The sequence below is a fragment of the Panthera uncia genome, chromosome E3, assembly GCF_023721935.1.
Source record: "Panthera uncia isolate 11264 chromosome E3, Puncia_PCG_1.0, whole genome shotgun sequence".
Taxonomy (NCBI): Eukaryota; Metazoa; Chordata; class Mammalia; order Carnivora; family Felidae; genus Panthera; species Panthera uncia.
Window position 1 is genome coordinate 2,126,400 of NC_064815.1, and position 19,658 is coordinate 2,146,057.

Genomic DNA, 19,658 nt, shown 5'->3' on the forward strand with positions numbered 1-19,658 from the left:
CACACACACACACACACACACACACACACACACACACACACAGAGCAAAGCAAACCATGGTGCAAAAGATACAACCCAAATACTTCCTAAGGCAGGACACCAGTCCAAGAGTCCTTAGAAAACACACCAGAGAAGGAAAAAGATGACACACTAGTTGCACACGTGGAGTCAGGAGGGAATGGAGTCCTGAAAGTTCTCTTTACACCGTGGCGAATGGCAGCATCTACTTAAATGTGTGGGTTTTCCTGAAGAACTGGTTACAAAGAAGGCAGTCTAGGGGCTGAGGATGAGTTCAGACACGGGGAGAGCAAACTCTTGATTGTGCTAATTAAAACTTTTTAAAAGCAGTCAAACACAACCAATTTCAAATGGGTTCATTTATTTGAATAAAACCACCAACAGCAACTTAAGAAGGGCACCTGGCTGGCTCAGTTGGTTGAGCATGCGACTCTTAATCTCGGGGTCATTAAGTCCCATGTTGAGTGCAGAGCAAATGTAAGAAATAATAATAAGTTAATAAGCAAAAAACAGCAACCTAGAACAGAAGACTAAATTGTTTGATTTCTTTTACACATTGATGCAGGCCGACCACCATTCACCACACCTTCTTCTCATCTTCCTTTTGAGGGGACCCATCAAGGCTATCAATAAACAGACAAATCCAAGACCTTTTAAAACACTAGTGGCCACAGAAATTGTTTGATTTCGGGGGTGGGGGGTGGAGGGTGGTGCCTGGTTGGCTCAGTTGGTTAAGGATCTGCCTCTTAATTTTGGCTCAGGTCATGATCTCATGGTTCATCACTTTGAGCCCCGCATGGGGCCTGCTTGGGATTCTCTGTGTCCCTCACTCTCTGTCCCTCCCCAGCTCTGTCTCTCTCTAAAAACTAAGTAAATAAATAAATTCGTGAGAGGAAGACTAGTTTCTCAGAGAATAACGAAGGAATTCTGGTTTTGTTTAAAAAGGTGGGGGGGAAGGGGGACACTTCAGTCTACAAACCAGTGTAGACCTTGACCATCTGCTATGCACAAGAAACATCCCCTGGGAAAACTGGACTTCCAAGAGGTAAGATCATTAGAACCGGAGGCATACCATGTTCATGGACTGAAAGACTCCGACTCAAGACGTCAGTTTTCCACAAATCTGTCTTTGTGTTTGAACACAATTTCAATCAAAATCCCAAAAGGATTTTTTTTATACTTACAGACAAGTAAAAAGTTTTCATGGAAAGATGAATACAGACAATAAAACCATTTTGGAAAGAACACAGTCCGAGAAATTACACCTGATTCGACTCACTCTAAAGCTTCAGTAATCAATACGACAAGCAAAGTAATCATAGTGTTGTATTAGCAAAGAGATGAGCACACAGATGCATGCAACTGGGGAGTCCAGAAACAGACCCCCACACAAATGTTACTATTTTTGAGAAAGGTGACCACGGAAAAGGGATAGTCTTTACAACAGATGGTAAAGGAACAACTGGACGTCCACAGGCTAAAACAAGGAACCTCAACCCCACACCTTACACAAAAATTAACTCATAATGGACCTTAGATACAATTATAAAATTTAACAATGTAAGGCTTTAAGAAGAAAACACACAGTGTGGGGCAAAGAATTCATAAAAGAACATTTCAACAAATAAGACTTCACTAAAACTAAGTTTTGCTCCAGAAAGATACCATTAAGAGAAAAGACAGCTACGGATTAGGAGAAAATGCATGTGCAAGTTGCCTCTCTGACAAAGGACTTGTGTCCCAAATACACAAAGAGCTCTCAACATTTGACTGGAGTAAAACAACCCCGTACTTGAACACACACTTCCAACAGGGTGTAGGGATGGCAAATAAACACGTGGAAAGTTGTTTGACCGTCAGCTCTTAGGTGTGTGCAAATTAAAACCACAGTGAGAAGGGCGCCTGGGTGGCTCGGTTGAGCGACCGACTTCGGCTCAGGTCATGATCTCGCAGTTTGTGAGTTCGAGCCCCGCATCAGGCTCTGTGCTGACAGCTCAGAGCCTGGAGCCTACTTCAGATTCTATGTTTCCCCCTCTCTCTACCCCTCCCCTGCTCACGCTCTGTGTCTCTCTGTCTCTCAATAATAAATAAACATTAAAAAAAAACATTAAAAAAAAAAAAAAACCACAGTGAGATACTACTGCCATTAGGATGACTAAAACCTAAAACACCGACAATATCAAGTGCCGACAAGGACGTGGGTCAGCTGGCTCTCTCATACACTGGCATGGGATGCAGGATGGCAAGCAGTCTGGGTAAGAGCTTCTGTAAGGTTAAGCATACTGTGCCATATGGCCCAACAACTCTGCGTCTTACTCTAGACAAAGGAAAACTCATGTCCACACGAAACCTGCCACTAATATTTAGAGTGTCTTCATTCATAACTGCCAAACATAACTGGAGGCAATGCAGATGTCCTGCAGTGGGAGGACGGATAAACAGTGGTACGTCCATACACCGGAAGGAAGACTGCTCGGCAATAAAAAGAAATGAAGCGCTGACACACCGAACCCAGATGCTACACCCTGAAGAAAGAAGCCAGTCTAAAAAGTTACATGCTGTGCGATTCCATTTACATGAGATATGCAAAATTTCCATTTACATGAGATCTGCAAAATGATGAACACGCAGGGGATGGAGGACACAACAGTGGTTGCCAGGGGTCCCATCAAGTGGAAGATGCGACTGCACAGGAAATACTTGAGGGGGGGTCATGCAGTGAGTGAACTACTGTGCATGTTGATTGTGGCAGTGGTGACACAAATCTATACAGCTGTTAAATTCGCAGAATCCCCTCCCCAAGTCAATCTTACTTTACAGTAACTTAAAAAACCAAAAGGGAAAAAAATCACCTGCAGGGCAGAGAGAAGAAATAATTTACTGACTCTTTAAATACTCCCTTGATGTATGGTTTCAGATCTCTTAACTCTTAGGGAAGAGAGAAGTAAAAGATTTTATAGAAAAGATGGAGAGTCTAAACCTTCTTTGCCCCAAGACCTTCAGATGGTCTTCGACAAAGCAGTACACCATTGTTTGCATCAAAATTTATTCTTCTTGGGGGAGAGGGAGCTGCAGGTGGCAAGGAACCAGGGAAGCGGGAGGTCAGAACAGAAGTGAAAGAAAGTATCGACAGAAACACTGGTTTCCTAACACGCACAAACTATGTGCCAATAAACTGAAGCACATTTAACAAGGTGTGCCGTTTTACGAGCAATGTTTAAATCCAGACTGATTTCCCCAAGAATTCCACACAAGCTCTGTTCCACACAAGCTACTGGAAACTGGAGGAAGTGGGGGAGGGAGATACAAACAATAAATATTAACAAGTGGAATGGTCGCCATTATGACTAGGAAGGAAAATAATCAAAATCACAAGTTGTTTTTGGCTTAAGCCCTCCCTCATTGAACGCTCACGAAATCTGTTGTTGATCATAACAGCATCATCTTGTATACACCTTTAAGTAGGGGGAAAGCTGTTCTGGAGTCCACTCCCCAGTCAGGGTGCTTCCACATCGCGTGAGGGGCTGGGGGGGGGGGCAGGGACACCCACTCCTGCCTGCTCCTGCCCCATGGCATTAGCTCATGCGCACACAGCGGCCACCCAGCCACCCTAGTTACCACCCAACCTTCTTCACCCACTCCGCCGAAAAGTATTAAGACTTTTCATACACAACAAAAAGCCACTGCCCTCTTTGTCTGGATGAGCTTCCTAGAACTCTAAGGACAACCCTGTTCCCAATTAGGTAACAGCAAGGCACAAGGACATAAAACATGAATGGGTTATTTTATGCATTTACACTCAATGTTTTATTTTTTTTAATGTTTATTTTTGAAATAGAGACAGAGCATGAGCGGGAGAGGGGCAGAGAGAGGGGGAGACACAGAATCCAAAGCAGGCTCCAGACTGTCAGCACACAGCCCAACGTGGGGCTTGAACCCATCAAGCGAGATCATGACCTGAGCAGAAGTCGGATGCTCAACTGACTGAGCCACCTGGGTGCCCCCCTCAATGTTTTGTTTTTTTTTTTTTAAATCTTTTTAATGTTTATCCTTGAGAGAGAGAGAAACAGAGACAGAGTGTGAGCAGGGGAAGGGCAGAGAGGGAGACAGAGTCTGAAGCAGGCTCCAGGCTCTGAGCTGTCAGCACAGAGTCCGACGCGGGGCTTAAAGTCATGAACCGCAAGATCACAACCCGAGCCAAAGTCGGACGCTTAACTGACTGAGCCACCCAGGCGCCCCTACGCTCAATGCTTTAAAATGCAGCTGCACAATGAAATGTGTCAACATTTACAAGACCTGGACAACTCAGTGAATCAATATTTTCCAAATGAGCACCGAATGGCATAGAACAGCTCCATTCAAAGTACAAGACAGAACAGTGAATTTTAATGTAACAGAAAAGCGATCTTCAGGGTTTCGAACTGGCACAGTGCAGTCAACTTTAAAAAGCTACCAAAGTTGGGTGTGGTACCAAAGAACTGCTACGACTATCTGAACAGGCTGTTAACCTACTGTCCCCTGTATTAACTAGACGCCTCTGTGAGCCTGGCTTTTCTGCTTCTGCCACAATACATGCAGCAAGTGACAGAAAGCAGAAGCTGAGAGAACAGAGAGAGCACAGAACCCAGCTGCCTTCTATTAAGCCAGACAATAAGGACATTTGTAAAAATGTAAAAATAATGCCATTGCTCATTGAATTTGGTTTGGGAAAATATTTATTTCCTGTAAAACATACGTTATTCGTGTTGCCACATAATGGTTTGTTATTCTTAAATGAGCAACGAAGACGGGTCACAGGTTTCGTTTCTAATATGGCAAATGATGACAGACACAACCCACCTACTTAAAGCTCTTGGGGGTTTTCATCTCTTTAAAAAGCGTAACAGGATCCTGACAGCAAAAACAGTTTGAGTCCAAAGACCAGACCGAGTGGGGGATGTGCGCTGTGCGGGGCTAGCGAAACTGGAATCACAAGCCCTACACTGCAGAGCTCCCACCTGGGAGCCACCATGCCCGCAACCTGGAAGGCGGCAGTCAAGGAGCCCACATTCCTTCATGCCTGGGGGTTTCTCGGCCTTCTGGGCCCTTCCGGAACGGCACCTGGAAGCGGTGAGAGGCCCACAGGGGTGTGTTTCCAGCTCGGCCTCACTCACCCTGCTTCCCATTCAACTCCCCTCAGACCCCACGCCCGGTGGACTCCAGCACCAGATCCCTTGTCACCAGATGGTCAGCGGCGCCCACAGTTGTGCATGGTAAAATCTAACCAACCCCTCATCTCCGCTGCTGCTCTGACCGAACCCTCAAATGACACCGAGAGCCCCACCCTGCGCCACCCGGTTCATTCATTTAGTAGTGAAGCACATACACAGCCACAGAAAGGTTCCAAGTCCCCTTAAAACATACTGAATAAGGGGCGCCTGGGCGGCTCAGTTAAGTGTCCAAATTCGGCTCAGGTCATGATCTCACGGTCTCTGAGTTCGAGTCCCACGTGGGATTCTGGGTCTCCCTCCTTTTCTGCCCCTCCCCACTCGTATTCTGTCTCTCTCGCTCGCTGGAAAATAACCAAACCCTAAAAGGAAAAAGAATTTTTTAACGTATCAAATAAAACCTACTGCAGATGACAGAATCATGGGAGCCCGCACATCCTCTTGCTCCAACAGAAATCACGGTGAGGTCCCATTCGATGGAGCACTGGCGCATCTACAGCACGAAAGGCCTTGAAGATGAGATAGTCCGTGCAAGAAGCTGGACACAAAAGACCACACACAATGCAGGATCCCATTTATACCAAAGGCCCAGAAGGGGCAGATCTGAAAAAAAGGAGCCGGACGGCTGCCTAGGCTGTAGGGAGACGGGGAGTGTCCCTAATGAGTACAGGATTTCGTTTCGGAGTAATGAAAATGTTCAAAATTTGGGGGTGCCTGAGTGGCTACATCAGACGGGTGTCCAACTTTGGCTCAGGTCATGAGTTTGTGACTTCGAGCCCCACATTGGGCTCTGCGATGACAGCTCAGAGCCTGGAGGCTGCTTCAGATTCTGTGTCTCCTTCTCTCTCTGTACCTCCCCTGCGCACAACTCTGTCTCTTTCTCTCTCAAAAATAAAAAACATTAAAAAAAAATAAAAATCATGATGACTAGGGGCACCTGGGTGGCTCAATCGGTTAAGCATCTGACTTGGGCTCAGGTCATGATCTCGCGGTTTGTGAGTTCGAGTCAGGCTCTGTGCTGACAGCTCGGAGCCTGGAGCCTGCTTCAGATTCTGTGTCTCCCTCTCTCTCTGCCCCTCCCCTGCTAGTGCTCTGTCTCTCTCAAAAATAAACAAACATTAACATTTTTTTCAAATCATGGTGACTAACACGTTTTATCAAAAAGACTTACAAAAGGGCAGGTGCAAATCTAATCCTCTGTTAACTGTTACCAAAGCAGGTAAAATTAAGAGTTAGCAAATATTGTGGCGTGTTCCCATCTGACTGAAACTAAAATACAAAAATGCAGTGCATTTTTTGTACTACTGATTATTTGTACTACGTGGGAGAGAAACTGTGGATGGAGGCACAGCAAATGACCCAGACTCTTCCCTATTCCCCTGATCTCAAAGTCTGATGGGGAGAAAAGGAAAGAAACACCACGCAGTGTGTTAATTATACCACAAAGAACATATCGGGAAATACAAAGATGCCTCTATTTTCACCTACTGGAAGCCTTGCCTCTGGCTCTCACCTCAAATTCCCTGGAACTCAAACCCTAACCACCCAGCCAGCCCTCCTACCCCACTCTCCACACCACTGTACCAGACCTCACTGCTTCCCCCACAGCCAACATAATCTTTCTCTTCACCTCCAGAGCCTTATCTCCTCACCTCTTGTGGCATTCATCACTTTGTATCCTGCACGAATTCTGTGCTCACGGGACCTATCTACAACCTGCTGACTTTCCTTAAGCAAAGACATCTTATCACCTCTTCATCTTTGAGAAACCACCCCTATCCCCAGTGCCTGAGCAGTGATTCCAAGATTACCAGCAAGTATGCACTATGATGAGCTGGTTTGGGGAAACTTCTTCCTAAGTAATGACAGAAGAAAATGCCCATTATTCTAGATGATAATTCCCATTATTAGAGATGAAAATTCCCATTATTCTAGATGATCCTGTTCAAGGCAGTGTGCACTAGAGAGGCAGAGCTAAAATCCAGTCCACAGGTTGGGTCCAGAGCATCCCTGCCCATCAAATTTCTGTGCTAATGGAGATGCTCCATAGACAGCTGCGCTGTCCAATACCAAAGCCACGACCCACATGTGGTGGCTATGAAGCCCTCGAACGACAGCTCGTGAGACTAAGTAACTGAATGTTTAATTTTACTTAATTTTTATTAGCCTAAATCTACTCACTCAGTCATGAGTGAATACCGGCTACAACACTGGTCAATGTGAATCTAGAAACCATTCCATCCCTCAGAGCCTTGGTTTCTTCATCGGTAGAGCAGAGGCATGACAGACACTTTCTGCTCTAACGCACAATCATACGACCAAACGGCTTCTGATAACATACCGAAAATGAAAAGAGTACTTCAAGAAAACCAAGAGACCTTCAAATAATTGATCGGACCAGGGTGCCTGAGTGGCTCAGTCAGTTAAGCATCCAATTTCAGCTCAAGTCATGATCTCACGGCTCACGGGTTTGAGCCCTGCATCAGGCTCCCTGATGTCAGCCCAGAGCCTGGTCCCGCTTTGGATTCTGTGTCTCCGTCTCTCTCTGGCCCTTCCCTGATCGGGCTCTGTCTCTCTCTCTCTCAAAAACAAATAAACATTAAGAAACAATTTTAAAAAATGATTGGACCTAACTTCATCAAAATAGAAATTAGATTTTAAATAAGAGCCTCTGATTTCCAAGGAACTACTGACCCTAAAACGTTTAGATCTGCAGTGCTAGTTCTCCCCTTCCCCATATACACTCCAAGGTAATTAACAACGAAGTGAATCATCCTGAAGACTTAAAGGGGCAGGAACCGTGCTTTTCACATCACCCCACGGCAATGGAGCGGAGCTAGCCACCAAGAGGACCACCAGCGCCCACCTATGGTTGGTGGGAGCGCACGGCTGTGTCCAAGATGCAAAGACTTGCATGAAGCCATGTTAGGGTTTCTTAAAACTATTCTATAGACGTTGACTGCTGCAATCACTTTCCAAACTAAACATGCTTCCCAAAGCCTACAAATTGTGTGTGTGTCTGTGTGTGTGTGTCTTTTTTTTTCTCCCTTCGCATTCCCTGTCAGGGGAAGAGGGCCCCCCCCCCCAAAAAATATTCAATATATGCCATAAAAGCAATGCCACACGGCTAGGTGGTGGCTATGAGGCAAGGAGGATGGCCTCTTAGGTCACCCCGTTTCTTTCAGCACCCACCTGGTTAAGGAATCTGGGTCTCTGGGACGCCTGGGTGGCTCAGCCACTGAGTGTCCAACCGGCTCAGGTCACCATCTCACAGTTTGTGAGTTTGAGCCCCACACTGGGCTTGCTGCTGTCAGCGCGGACTCCTCTTCTGATCCCTCTGTCTCCCTCTCTCCCTCTCTCTGCCCCTCCCCCTCTCTCCGCTGGCACTATCTCAAAAATAAACAAACATTAAAGGGGGGGGCGCCTGGGTGGCTCAATCGGTTGAGCGCCTGACTTCGGCTCAGGTCATGATCTCACGGTTTGTGGGTTCAAGCCCCGCATCGGGCTCTGTGCTGACAGCTCAGAGCCTGGAGCCTGCTTCGGATTCTGCATCCCTCTCTCTCTGCCCCTTTCCCGCCCATGCTCTGTCTCTGTCTCAAAAATAAATAAAAACATTAAAAAAAAATTTTTTTTTAAACTTAACAAAAAAATACTAAACAAAAAAAAGGAAAAGGAACCTGGGGCTCTGGTACCCAGCTCCACAGAATCAGAAACTCTGAAATGCAGTATGTTTACGTCCTGAGCCCCTGCTAATAAACCTTCTCAACTTTTCATCTCTCCATATACGCAGAGTCCCAAATGGTTTGCTTTAGGGATGATCCATTTCAGCTAGGGATCTCAGTATGTAACAGTTACTGAATACCCGACTCAGTTACTTCAATTCTATTCTCGCAAGGAGGGAGGCACCTGCCCTAAAAGCACATAATATTCTGCTCTGTATCTTCTTGACCCACACATCCACTTGCTGAGCTGTACACGTGACCCCAACCACTTCTGGCAGTGAGCTACTTTCTATATTCAAAGCGTGTGGTGAACCACACAAAAACGCTCAACCAGGAAGACAGACTGCAGCACACCATTCAGGGTTGGCGAGGGAAGGAACGCGGGAAAAGGCAGCAGAGGTGTTTCAGCTAAGAAGCAGTAACCACGTCTTTCACGACCCACGGGGTCTACTGGGTTTGACGAATCGCCATCGGCTGTGAGGCCAGACTGCACGGGTTCAAATCCCATTACTGACCCTGAGTAACTCGGTGTCTTGTTCTGCTTTGCTATGAAGCAGGGATGATGATACAGCCATCTCGGAGAGCCCACACATCACGTGGCCCAGAACAGAGTGAGGGGTCCTCAGTGAGGGTGGGCAGCCTCGCACTCATCAAGCTTCACCAAAGCCCCCCTACAGGTTCAAGGCCAGCTACAAATATCAGGCACACACCTGCTCCTCACCCACCTCCCTGGACCGCTATGACTTTCAGATGGCTGCTGGAACTTATTACTATAAACTTAGTGGCCTAAACAACACACCCTTATTCTTTGCTCTGGAGATTAGAAGTCTGAAAACTGGGCTCCTTGGGCTGAAATCAAGGTGTCAGCAGGGCTGTGTAGCTTCCGCAGGCTCCAAAGGAGAAATCTATTTTCTTTCTTTTTCTTTCTTCCCTCTTTCTTTCTTAAAGTTTATTCATTTTTCAGAGACAGAGCATGAAGGGGTGAGAGGGGCAGAGAGAGAGGGAGACACAGAATCTGAAGCAGGCGCCAGGCTCCGAGCTGTCAGCAAAGAGCCCGATGCAGGGCTTGAACCCACGGACTGGGAGATCATGACCTGGGCCGAAGTCAGACGCTTAACCTACTGAGCCACCCAGGTACCCCGAGAAATCTATTTTCTTGCCTTTTCCAGCTTCTAGAGACCTCCCCATTCCTTGGCTCCCCTTTCCATCCTCAGAGCCAACAAGGCCTTCCCACCCCACACCACCCACATGGCAACCTCAGGACCCTTAGGATTACACCAGGCCCACCTGGGCAGCACTGGATACTCTCCCCATGAGGGACACTTACCTTTGCAACGTAAGGCAATACAGTTGCTGGCTCTGGGGATTAGGACAGGGACATCTGTGGGGGCCATTATTCCACCTACCACAGACCCTAAACCGCGGACACAGACGCACAGGTCCCGATCCGACCAACCCTGTTGTGCTATTCGACATCTGCCTCCGACCACTCCAGCGCAGCGCCCCCTTCTCAAAACCGGTCATGTGCCCCCCTCAGGAAAGCCTCTGCTGACTCACCCTTCCCAGGGAAGCCAGTCCCGTCCCTAGTATGTGGCACGGCCACCTCCTGTCCACCACCCCTTCGGAGCCCTTCACGGAGGCCCTCCCGTGCACATGTGCACCTGGCACCTGAACTCCGGCCCTCCGTAGGCAGGACATGTCTGGTACACAGGAGCCCCGCTAACCAGGCTCTGTGAGAACCACAACAGATCACCTCTGCTGCTGCGAGAATGCAAGCCTCCATTCCTGGTCCCTCTGGAAGCCAGACAAGAAGACAAAGAGGACAGGGCTAAAAACGAGAAGCCCTGCACAGGGTCGGCGAACAGGTGCCCCTCTGTGCACCTAACCACAATGAAGATCGAATGTAGGAACTTTCCAGTGATGTGACTTTCCCGCAACACCCAAGCAGGGGCCTGTCACACCGGACCACATTACACCCTGCGAGACTTCAGAGTTCATTTGTTAACTGCAACCCCAAAGTAGATATGATCCGCAATCCACTTCTTTGAACAAAAGAGAACTTAGCTCTGAGCTTATAAGATACAGCTGAAGCTGTCCACAGAGAAATTCTAGAAAATCACTTTAAAAATCTCCCCCATTCTCGGTGTACCTCTCTAGCACTGAATTCGCAGGAGTATTAGCAAAACAGAAACACTAGGGATAAACATCACCCCCCATGAGCAGCAGAAGCGAGATCATTTGTTACTTTAAGAACTACACATGGAGGCTCTCGATGTGGGGGTTGCGACTTCACACAAAGTCGGGTTTGGTTACCAGAGCGGACCGACGGGCAGTTACCAGTGTAATAGGGTCTCTCTATACTCATGGTCTAGACACACACTTTCAATGAACACAAACGGTTTCTGTAATTTTCTTTCTTAGGATGTATGTTTGTTCTAATCACTGATTTCAACAGTTAACTGTACATTTGTTGAATTAATAATAAACTTGGGCTTGTATTTTGTAGGTTTACTTGTATTTCACTTACATCGTTTGTTGGCACTGTATTTCTACAAAATACAGTCTAGAATGTCCACAGTGGACTAGAAATTAAAGAAAACACCTGGTTCTTCACCACAAATAACTGGAGAAGCTAGCTCTATAGGGTTTGCCCAAGAACTATTTTATTCATTTTAACTGAGCTCTCCCAGAACACTTCCCAACATTCAATGTGATACCAATGCTTCCAGAAACACCACCAGCCAAGGATCCAACCAGATCATTTAGGCCAGCACTGGCCACTAACACTTTCTGCCGTTGCCAGAAGTACCCTGTACCTGCACTGTCCAACATGGTGGCCACCAGCCACGTGTGGTTATTCATCACTTGAAATGTGGCTAGTAAAAACATTTTTTAATATGGCAAGTCAGTTAAGGAATAGGATTAATTTAAATTTTTTTAATTTTTTAATATTTATTTTTGAGAGAGGCAGAGCATGAGTGAAGGAGGGGCAGAGAGAGAGAGGGAGACACAGAACCCAAAGCAGGCTCCAGTCTCCACGCTGTCAGTACAGAGTCTGATGGGGGGCTCGAAACCACAAACTTCGAGATCATGATCTGAGGCAAAGTCAGACAACTCAACCAACTGAGCCACCCAGGTGCCCCTAATTTTTTTAACGTAAACTCTACACCCAACGACGGGCTAGAACTCATGACCCCCAGATCAAGAGTTGCATGCTCCATCAAATGTACCAACCAGGCGCCCCAATTTTATTTTAAACCTAAAATTGCAGGGCTGGTGGCCACTGTAATGCACTGCACGGGTCCTTATACCCATGTGGCATCTCCTCCCCCCCCCCCCCCGCCCCCATACGAAAACAAGTGGATTTCTGGAGAAAGATGGGCCTAAGAAGGAACCTGATCTCAGTTTGTTCTCATCAGAACCAGGAGGAGACCTGGAGTGCTTCGGAGAAATGAGGAATCCTGGCTAGGACAGCACCCCACTCCAGTCCAACCCAGGACAAGCAACCCCTCAGCCACTACCGTTCCCAGTCTCGAGTGGGAGAGTCAGCCCAAAGGCTGGGGCTCACAAAGGGGCCACAGCAACCCACGCCCCCACCAGCTGCTTCTGAGGGCATTCTGCGAGTCAGGCTTTTCCACCCGATTTGTGCATCCTCTTAATCCTTACACACTCAGCATAGAAGAGAGAAAGGCTGAGAATCTTTGGGGACAATTCTTGTAAATGTCCATGATGGAGACAAAACAGCACTATGGACTGAGGAATGTTTTTAACCACTTCACATACAGTTTCTTTGACTGAATAATGTCTCCTCCATGGTGATCTAAACCACCGAATGCAAGAAGCAGGCACTTCAAAATCATCCACCCAACACTAAGAGAAGCTAGGCTGCATAACCACACCGACAGTTAAGAACTGTTACACGCACTCGTTTTAAGACAGCCACTGCACAGGGTCAATTAAGAGCCTTGAAACAGAACCTATTCCCGAAAGTCGCATTGATGAAACATACTTCCAACTCCAGGTACGGGGCCCATAAGTCCTTTTATAAGGGACCCCGCAGTGATGGGGTTTGCTCAGCCAACACATTAGAGCCACTGGACAGGGTCTCCCCCGGAAAATCCCCCATCAACTCCTTCTGAAAGTACTATGAATCGGGTGGCAGGAGGGGTGGCCAAGAGAAGTTTTAGTTCCACCCAGACACCTGTGGCTACGCCCTGGAGCGTATCACACTCTACAAGACAGGCCACTCTCGTAAACTCATACCAGAGGCCAGTTTAGCAACTTACTGTGAGAGCAAGGCCTTCCCCAGGTGGATATGCTGAGGGCTGGCACACGATACAAGAGTCCTACCAGTATCAGGATGTCAGGAAAACCAATTTAGTCACTGGCACGGAATCAAAACCGGAGGACCTAGGCTTTGAATATTCTATGCCAGGCAGGAGAATCACACAGAACCGCTGTGGTCACACAAGGGAACCTCCTCCTCCCTAGCTTTCAGACTCTCAATGACCCCCTCCCCCACACCCGACCAAAAAAAAAGGGATCGACCTGAGCCACCCTGAAACTCTGACCACTCACGTGGCAAACGGTGGACTAGAGCTCCCTCAGGCAGGTAACCTGTTCTCTTCCAAAGGACACGGGCCCCCCTGGGCATGTGTGTCCACATTAGCAGCGGTGGCCTGCGCAGTCTCCACACCTCCAGGCTGGCCTAAGAACTGAGCTGGCGACAAGCAGCACAGGGGCCAGGGAGGGCCCACTGGGCGGGGCGAGGAGCACCGTGCTCCCTGTTACCCCCAGAGGCCTTCCAACCCCAGCTCTTGCCACCCCAACAACACGCCGTGCCACCACTTCTCAGGGTGCAGCCCTCGAGCTCTCCCTCCCCCGTCTCCTGCTCGACTCCCACTTAGCCCCGTCGTCCCCATGTTCTGGAAGCATTCAGCTCTTGCCCAGGTCCATGTATTTCCTGACTCTCTCATTACCCCCATTCCCAACTTCCAAGTTCTAATTCACCAACCCTCAGAAGTAGGCCTGCTTCTCTTCAAGAGAATTTCAACACGTCTGACTTCTCATTAGCCAAGGCATGTGTTAACTTACTAGAAAAATGGCATAACTGACTTTCCTGCCTACGCGTGACACTTAAAATCCTGCTTCCTCCAACTTTCTTAAGTCCAAGTAAGTTCAGGACAAGTTCACGAAGCAGGTGACATTGAACAGTCAACTCTGTCACGGTACGTGTCAAGAAGTGCCTCGTTACAACTTTGTCTCCAGAGTAAGATCCCTTTGCCTTGGAAATCAAACAAAAAGACTCAGGCTACATACTACTCGTCCAAAAAACCAAAAGAGTAACAAAACCAAATTTTAAAATACTCAGAAGAAACAGTCAGTAATTTATATAGACCCGTCAACACCCTGGTCTGGAAAACAGAAATGAGCTCCTCCTTCCAAAAGGATCAAAAATGCCATCTGAAGCAACTTACGTTAAAAGCAATAAAACTGAATTAGCAGCTATCAAAGCAACATCAGTTTATGGCTTCGGCTTTCTCTTTCACACACCACCTTGCCAGCCAGCCGCCTCCTGTTGTACCGTTTAGCCTTAGAATTGCTTTTTCCTGCATGAATATCCCCCACGAGTACACTGAACAACAAAACAAAAAAAAGAACAGGAGACGGTCACCTTCCACACTAACAAGCCAACACTGAGGAAGAGAGGGGTATGCGAGGGACAACCACGGTCTACGGGACTCCAGTGCAAGCCAAACAGCCGTGGCAACCAGAAAGGTTTAGGGAGAAGGTGGCATGGGAACAGGTTTTGAACCACTGTCCTGGGGTATCCATCCTGTGTGCATTCCCAAAAGAGAAGCCATCGGTGTCTATGCAAGGCCCCAAAGCCGGGGCTGCACCCCAGGAAGCACCAGCCTGTGTGTGTTCGGACCCCAAAGCACAAAGAAGGCCAAGGCCAATCCTGAGGACTCTGATGGCCTACACGGGACTGTGTGACTCCCCACATACAGCACACCTGCGCCCCCCTAAAGCAGGGCGGTGAAGGGGCCAAGCGGTCCTGCGGGCAGTCTACTTTCAAAGAGTTGCACGAGCCGTGTGAGGTTCGGGAGGGATGGAAGCAGACACCAGCAAGAAGGCTATTGCAAAGTCCCAGCATGAGGCAACAGGGGCCTCATTTAGGGTGGTGGCTGAAACCAAAGGGCTTGGTAACAGGATGTGGGGATCCAGAGAGAAGAATTCAAGGCCAACTCCCGAAGTGTGGAGACTGGGTGACCTGATTCTCAACCTCAAATCATCATTACATGCTCTAAAACTTTTCCCAGAACAGGAATACTCTTTATCACAGGGCTACTGAGCTGAGCACACTTCAGTGCCCGTGTGTCAGCGCCCCAAGTCCACTCGTGTCCTCTGTCATCCACAGATGTTTCTTAAAATATTATACCATTAACCTTAAGTACCTCTTTAGGCATCTCAAGCCCAGAATTCCATAATGCTGCTTAGATTGAGGCTGGTCCTGTTTTCTTCCTAGTCCACACTAGGACATAATCACCGTAGGACATTTCTGCACACCACGGAAAATCACAACCTGCCCTACCTGTGTATGCCATGCTCTGGTCCTAAGTCGATCGCTTCCTCCCGTGCAAGGCTCCACTGTCCCAGGAACCCCACGAATTGAACATCCACACTCCCAGTTCTCTGCACAGTACTTTACAAGAGCTCTGTGCTCTTGTCACACAATTAAATGGCAAAGTCCACACTCAAACTCAGGCCTGGCCCAAAGCCTGTGCTCAAGCCACCATACTGCCGCACCACAAGGAGCTGGAACTCAGCGGCCCCTTTCTCCCTTTCCACCAAGCTGACTGCAAAAAAATAAAAATAAAAATAAAAATCAAGGAGGAAGGTACTCACTTTCTTCCCATATTTGCTGTTAGCAAGCTTTTATTTGTTCCCAGATCATCAAAATCAGCAGCCTGAGAAAATCGAGAGGGTTGATGCCTGTGGGGAGTAACTTCCAATCCTACCAAAACCTGCCAGGCTCAGAGTCAGACATTTCCAGGTTTGGCCTAATTTTTTTCTGTATTTCTTCTGGGTTCTCTAAGTTGACTTTCATCTTGTAGCTTCGCGGTTGTTTTACCAACCAAGGCTAACGCGAGAGAAAAATAGGGATTCCCGTGATTTTTGTCTTGTTACAGGGCTATCTGAAAAGGCAACTTGCATTTTAGACAGAATAAAATGTGCCCGGTTTGGTTTATCTGGGTGTGTGTGTGCAAGGAAACTCCCTTTCACTCCCAAACCTGCCTTAGCACAAGGGTAACTCGAAACTCCACCTCCCCACGAAAGTTTGAAAGAAAAAGAAATCCACCAGTGCTGCCTCTTCCCAACCAAAAACACTGAAGTCAATGATCAATTCTTTGCAAACTGCAGATGACTCATTGATTTGCTCCCAGCTTGGTGTCCCAACGGCAGTGGTCTGAGTGTTGTACCGAGGTCAAACAAAACTGTCTGTCCCCAACAGTCTAAGAGATCACACTCTGCAACGGAGATTGCTCACAGGAGCCGAAGAAGCAGGGAACAAACATCAGGGTATTTACATTTGTGCTGGCCCGTCTATGCAGCAGAAGCAAGGGCCTTGGGAAAACTTCCTGTTGACTGGACAGGGCACAGCACTGACCAGATGATCACCGCTCCAAGTACTCAGAGGGCAGAGGCCTGCGCAAGTCGCTCCTTCAGGCCCTCGGCCCGCACCTCCTCTGAGTTAGACAGGGAATAAACTGCTAAGTGAATTCCTTCCTGGCCAGACCGAATAACACCACCGCCACCGCGTGTGCCTCCCCACTTGAAACGTGTGATCAACTGCTTCGGGACCTAGAGGAGGCATGGGGTCTGACCCCATGAACTGCCGTCCTGTCCCTCGTCTCTTCCCTCTCTGCCCTTCACCCTTTCTAACTTTCGCAACTGCTCAGAACAAGTCATTTTTAAAATAACGAAGCGTGAGCATTGTTATTCTACAGCAGATACGCAAGGACCGAGCAAAGTTCCGTCAAAAGCAAATGCAATCCCAGAGAAGTGGAGTGAGAAAGAGAGCAAACTAACACTGACCTACTGATAGGAAAGAACAACCGACCTAACCAGTCTCCCAAGCTCCTCCGAAACGGCCCTGCCCAGGAGGGGCAGGTAGGATGCTCCTCATTGACAAAGCCTTCCCTTCCTCAAGCTGATCAGAACCCTAACTGCTACCAGCTGCCAGTTCTATTGGACTCAGGGCAGGTTCAAGGCACTAGCATAACCTGGCACGTGAAGCCAAATGGAGTTGATTGTCACTAAATCCCACCCTGCTGGCTTTTTAGCAGGAAGGATTCTTCCCCTCTTCCTGATCCTAAACTACAATATTTAAAGCCAGCACATTTCAGGAGTGGGAAGCTTAATAAAGGCTGATAGATTGCCTAAGACACAGGCAGCTTTGTGAACCACACACCTGTCGGTGCTCACAGGGAATTGACAATCCCAAGTCCTACAGAGGCAAGGTATCGGTGGGATAATGAATTTGGGACAGAGATCCACTCAAAAGAAACAAGTTTTCTCAAGTTTTAGAAATCAGCATTAATAACCGCAACCTTCCCCTCCAATTTTGAGATTCCAGTAAATTCGCAGATTAATGATTTCAGGGGTGACCTTTCCAATACGAACTTTGATATGAAAATAAAACTCCATGAGAAAAGGAAGTCATCTTGCAAGCATGGAGTGTGTGGATTTCTTGGAACTGTGGATTTCTGAAAATTCTTCCAGTACCCTTCAACACTCTCCAATCTTACAGAAAAGTCCGCAGAACTCGGGGCATGACAATTTCCCCAAAGACGGTTCTGCATCATAAACAGGTCCTTCAGTGATGTCCATCTTTACTGCTTCTCACTACTATTTTAAAACACTTGGAAAAGGGGTAAAACGACATATAGGGGAAATCAGTATGCTAGCACTGTTGGATTTTTGTCTTGATGGAGCGCTATTCAAAAAAAAGGGGGGGAGGGACTGAAAAGCAACCTGTTTGGTTATGTGGCATAAAAGGAATACCCAAAATTGTCTCAGCAACATATTCCTGCAACTAGCTGGTTTAATCACACATGCCAAAAGCTTCGTGAAGCTACTGCCTTCCTGAAGCCAAAGGAAATACATAGCCCGGTCCTTGGCGCGGACTCTGCTCTCCTGTCCCCCACGACTGCCCATTGTTAAGTACCACTGGGAAGTCCTTTCTGCAGGCATTTCCACCACTTTGCCTTTTGCAATCTGGCAAGCCATTTTTTTCAGTGAACATCCAATTACTGGCAGTACGTCATTCACAGGGGAACACCAGTCATGGTTAAGTGTTCCCACCAACCAGGGTGGCAGGCAGTGCCCCACACGTGTAGCCACCCGACAGGACAAATGTGGTCCTTTGCCTCAGCTTCCTGAGCAAGGTTCCATTCATTTATGCAACCCGAGATCGCTGGCTAAAAGCAAACTAAGAACATTCAGTGCCCAGTTCACTTAGCTACCCCCTTTTTTGGCTCCTGCCGGTCTGACCCCTCAAGGCAGGTAAAAAAGCTGTTTTTCCAGACTACTTTGACTTTGCTCTTTTAAACACTTGGGGCCACGAGAACTAAAAGATGCCTTCCAATGGCCAACTTGTCCGACATATGTAAACCAAAGACTCTTGACATCAAACCTTTATAACCAAGACCCCGTATCTGGAAGTAACTGAGGAAACTGCTGCCAGAAGGGCAGAAAATTAAGTTACTTTTGGAGTCAGGATTGATTCGGCTGTAGGTAGCCATGTGCGGCGGGGCTCTCGCGCAGTTGCAAACACACACCTGGCCGGATGCTGACTGCACCGCACACAGTCGGGTAACCAAACTCTCCCCTCCCCGCCCCCCGCCCAAACAGGTAAGTAGAAACAGAGAGCGTCCGGCTCAGAACTCGGGGCCAGTCCCAAGGCGGAGAACATGTGCCTTCCTTGCAGGTGTTGTTCCAAAATGAAGCCCGACGCTAGGAATTGCCGTTTTAAAGGGATCCGGGGGAACGCCTCGCAGCCCCGGTGGGCGCTCCGGGGGAGCGCACGCGAGCAGGTGCGGGCGAGCCCCGCGTCCACGGAGGGCGAGCGCTCCCCAAGCTCGCCGGCCAGAACCGGGCCAGGCGAGGCAGATCCCGGGGACGCCCGCCACGGGGCACGGCCCGCCCCCACCCACACCCCACCTTCTCCCCACCCCCCACCCCACCCGGAGCCCGGCTCCCGACCCGACGGCCGCCAGCAGCCCCGGAGCACGCCTGCGTCCCTCGGGCGGCCAGGGCGCCCTCATTCACAAGCCCGGGATCCAGGCGCTTTGTGCCGGAAGGCGCCCCGGACAATGAGCCGGGCAGGGGGCCGCCGGCCGCCCCCAGCGCGCGCGGGCCCGGCATGACGGTGCAGCCTCGCCCGGCCCGGCCCAGGCCCAGGCCCGCGGCCGCCGGGGCCTGCTTAAAGATGGCGAGCCCCTCGCGTGGCTCCCGCGGCTCCCCCCGGCCACAATGGAAGGCGCCCCCCGGCCCCGCCGAGGCCGGTCCGCGGGCCTCACCTTCCATCTCCATGTCCTCGGGCTCGCTCAGCTGCTGCTCGCCCGCTTTCTGCTGCTGCTGCTGCTGCTGCTGCTGGTGGTTCATGTCGGCCGCGGCCTGGGCCTCGCCTGCGGCCGGGAGCCCG

General features: G+C 48.8%; 1 protein-coding gene across 1 annotated transcript in view; it reads right to left on the reverse strand.

The window, feature by feature from the left end:
* USP7 (ubiquitin specific peptidase 7) overlaps positions 1 to 19,652 on the reverse strand; it is a 64,808-nt gene extending 45,156 nt beyond the window's left edge. Inside the window, exon 1 of the mRNA XM_049638218.1 lies at positions 19,534 to 19,652. Coding sequence (XP_049494175.1) covers positions 19,534 to 19,618 — 85 coding nt within the window. The 5' untranslated portion in view covers positions 19,619 to 19,652. The remainder of the gene's footprint in view (positions 1 to 19,533) is intronic.
* Between the last annotated feature and the right edge of the window lie 6 nt (positions 19,653 to 19,658).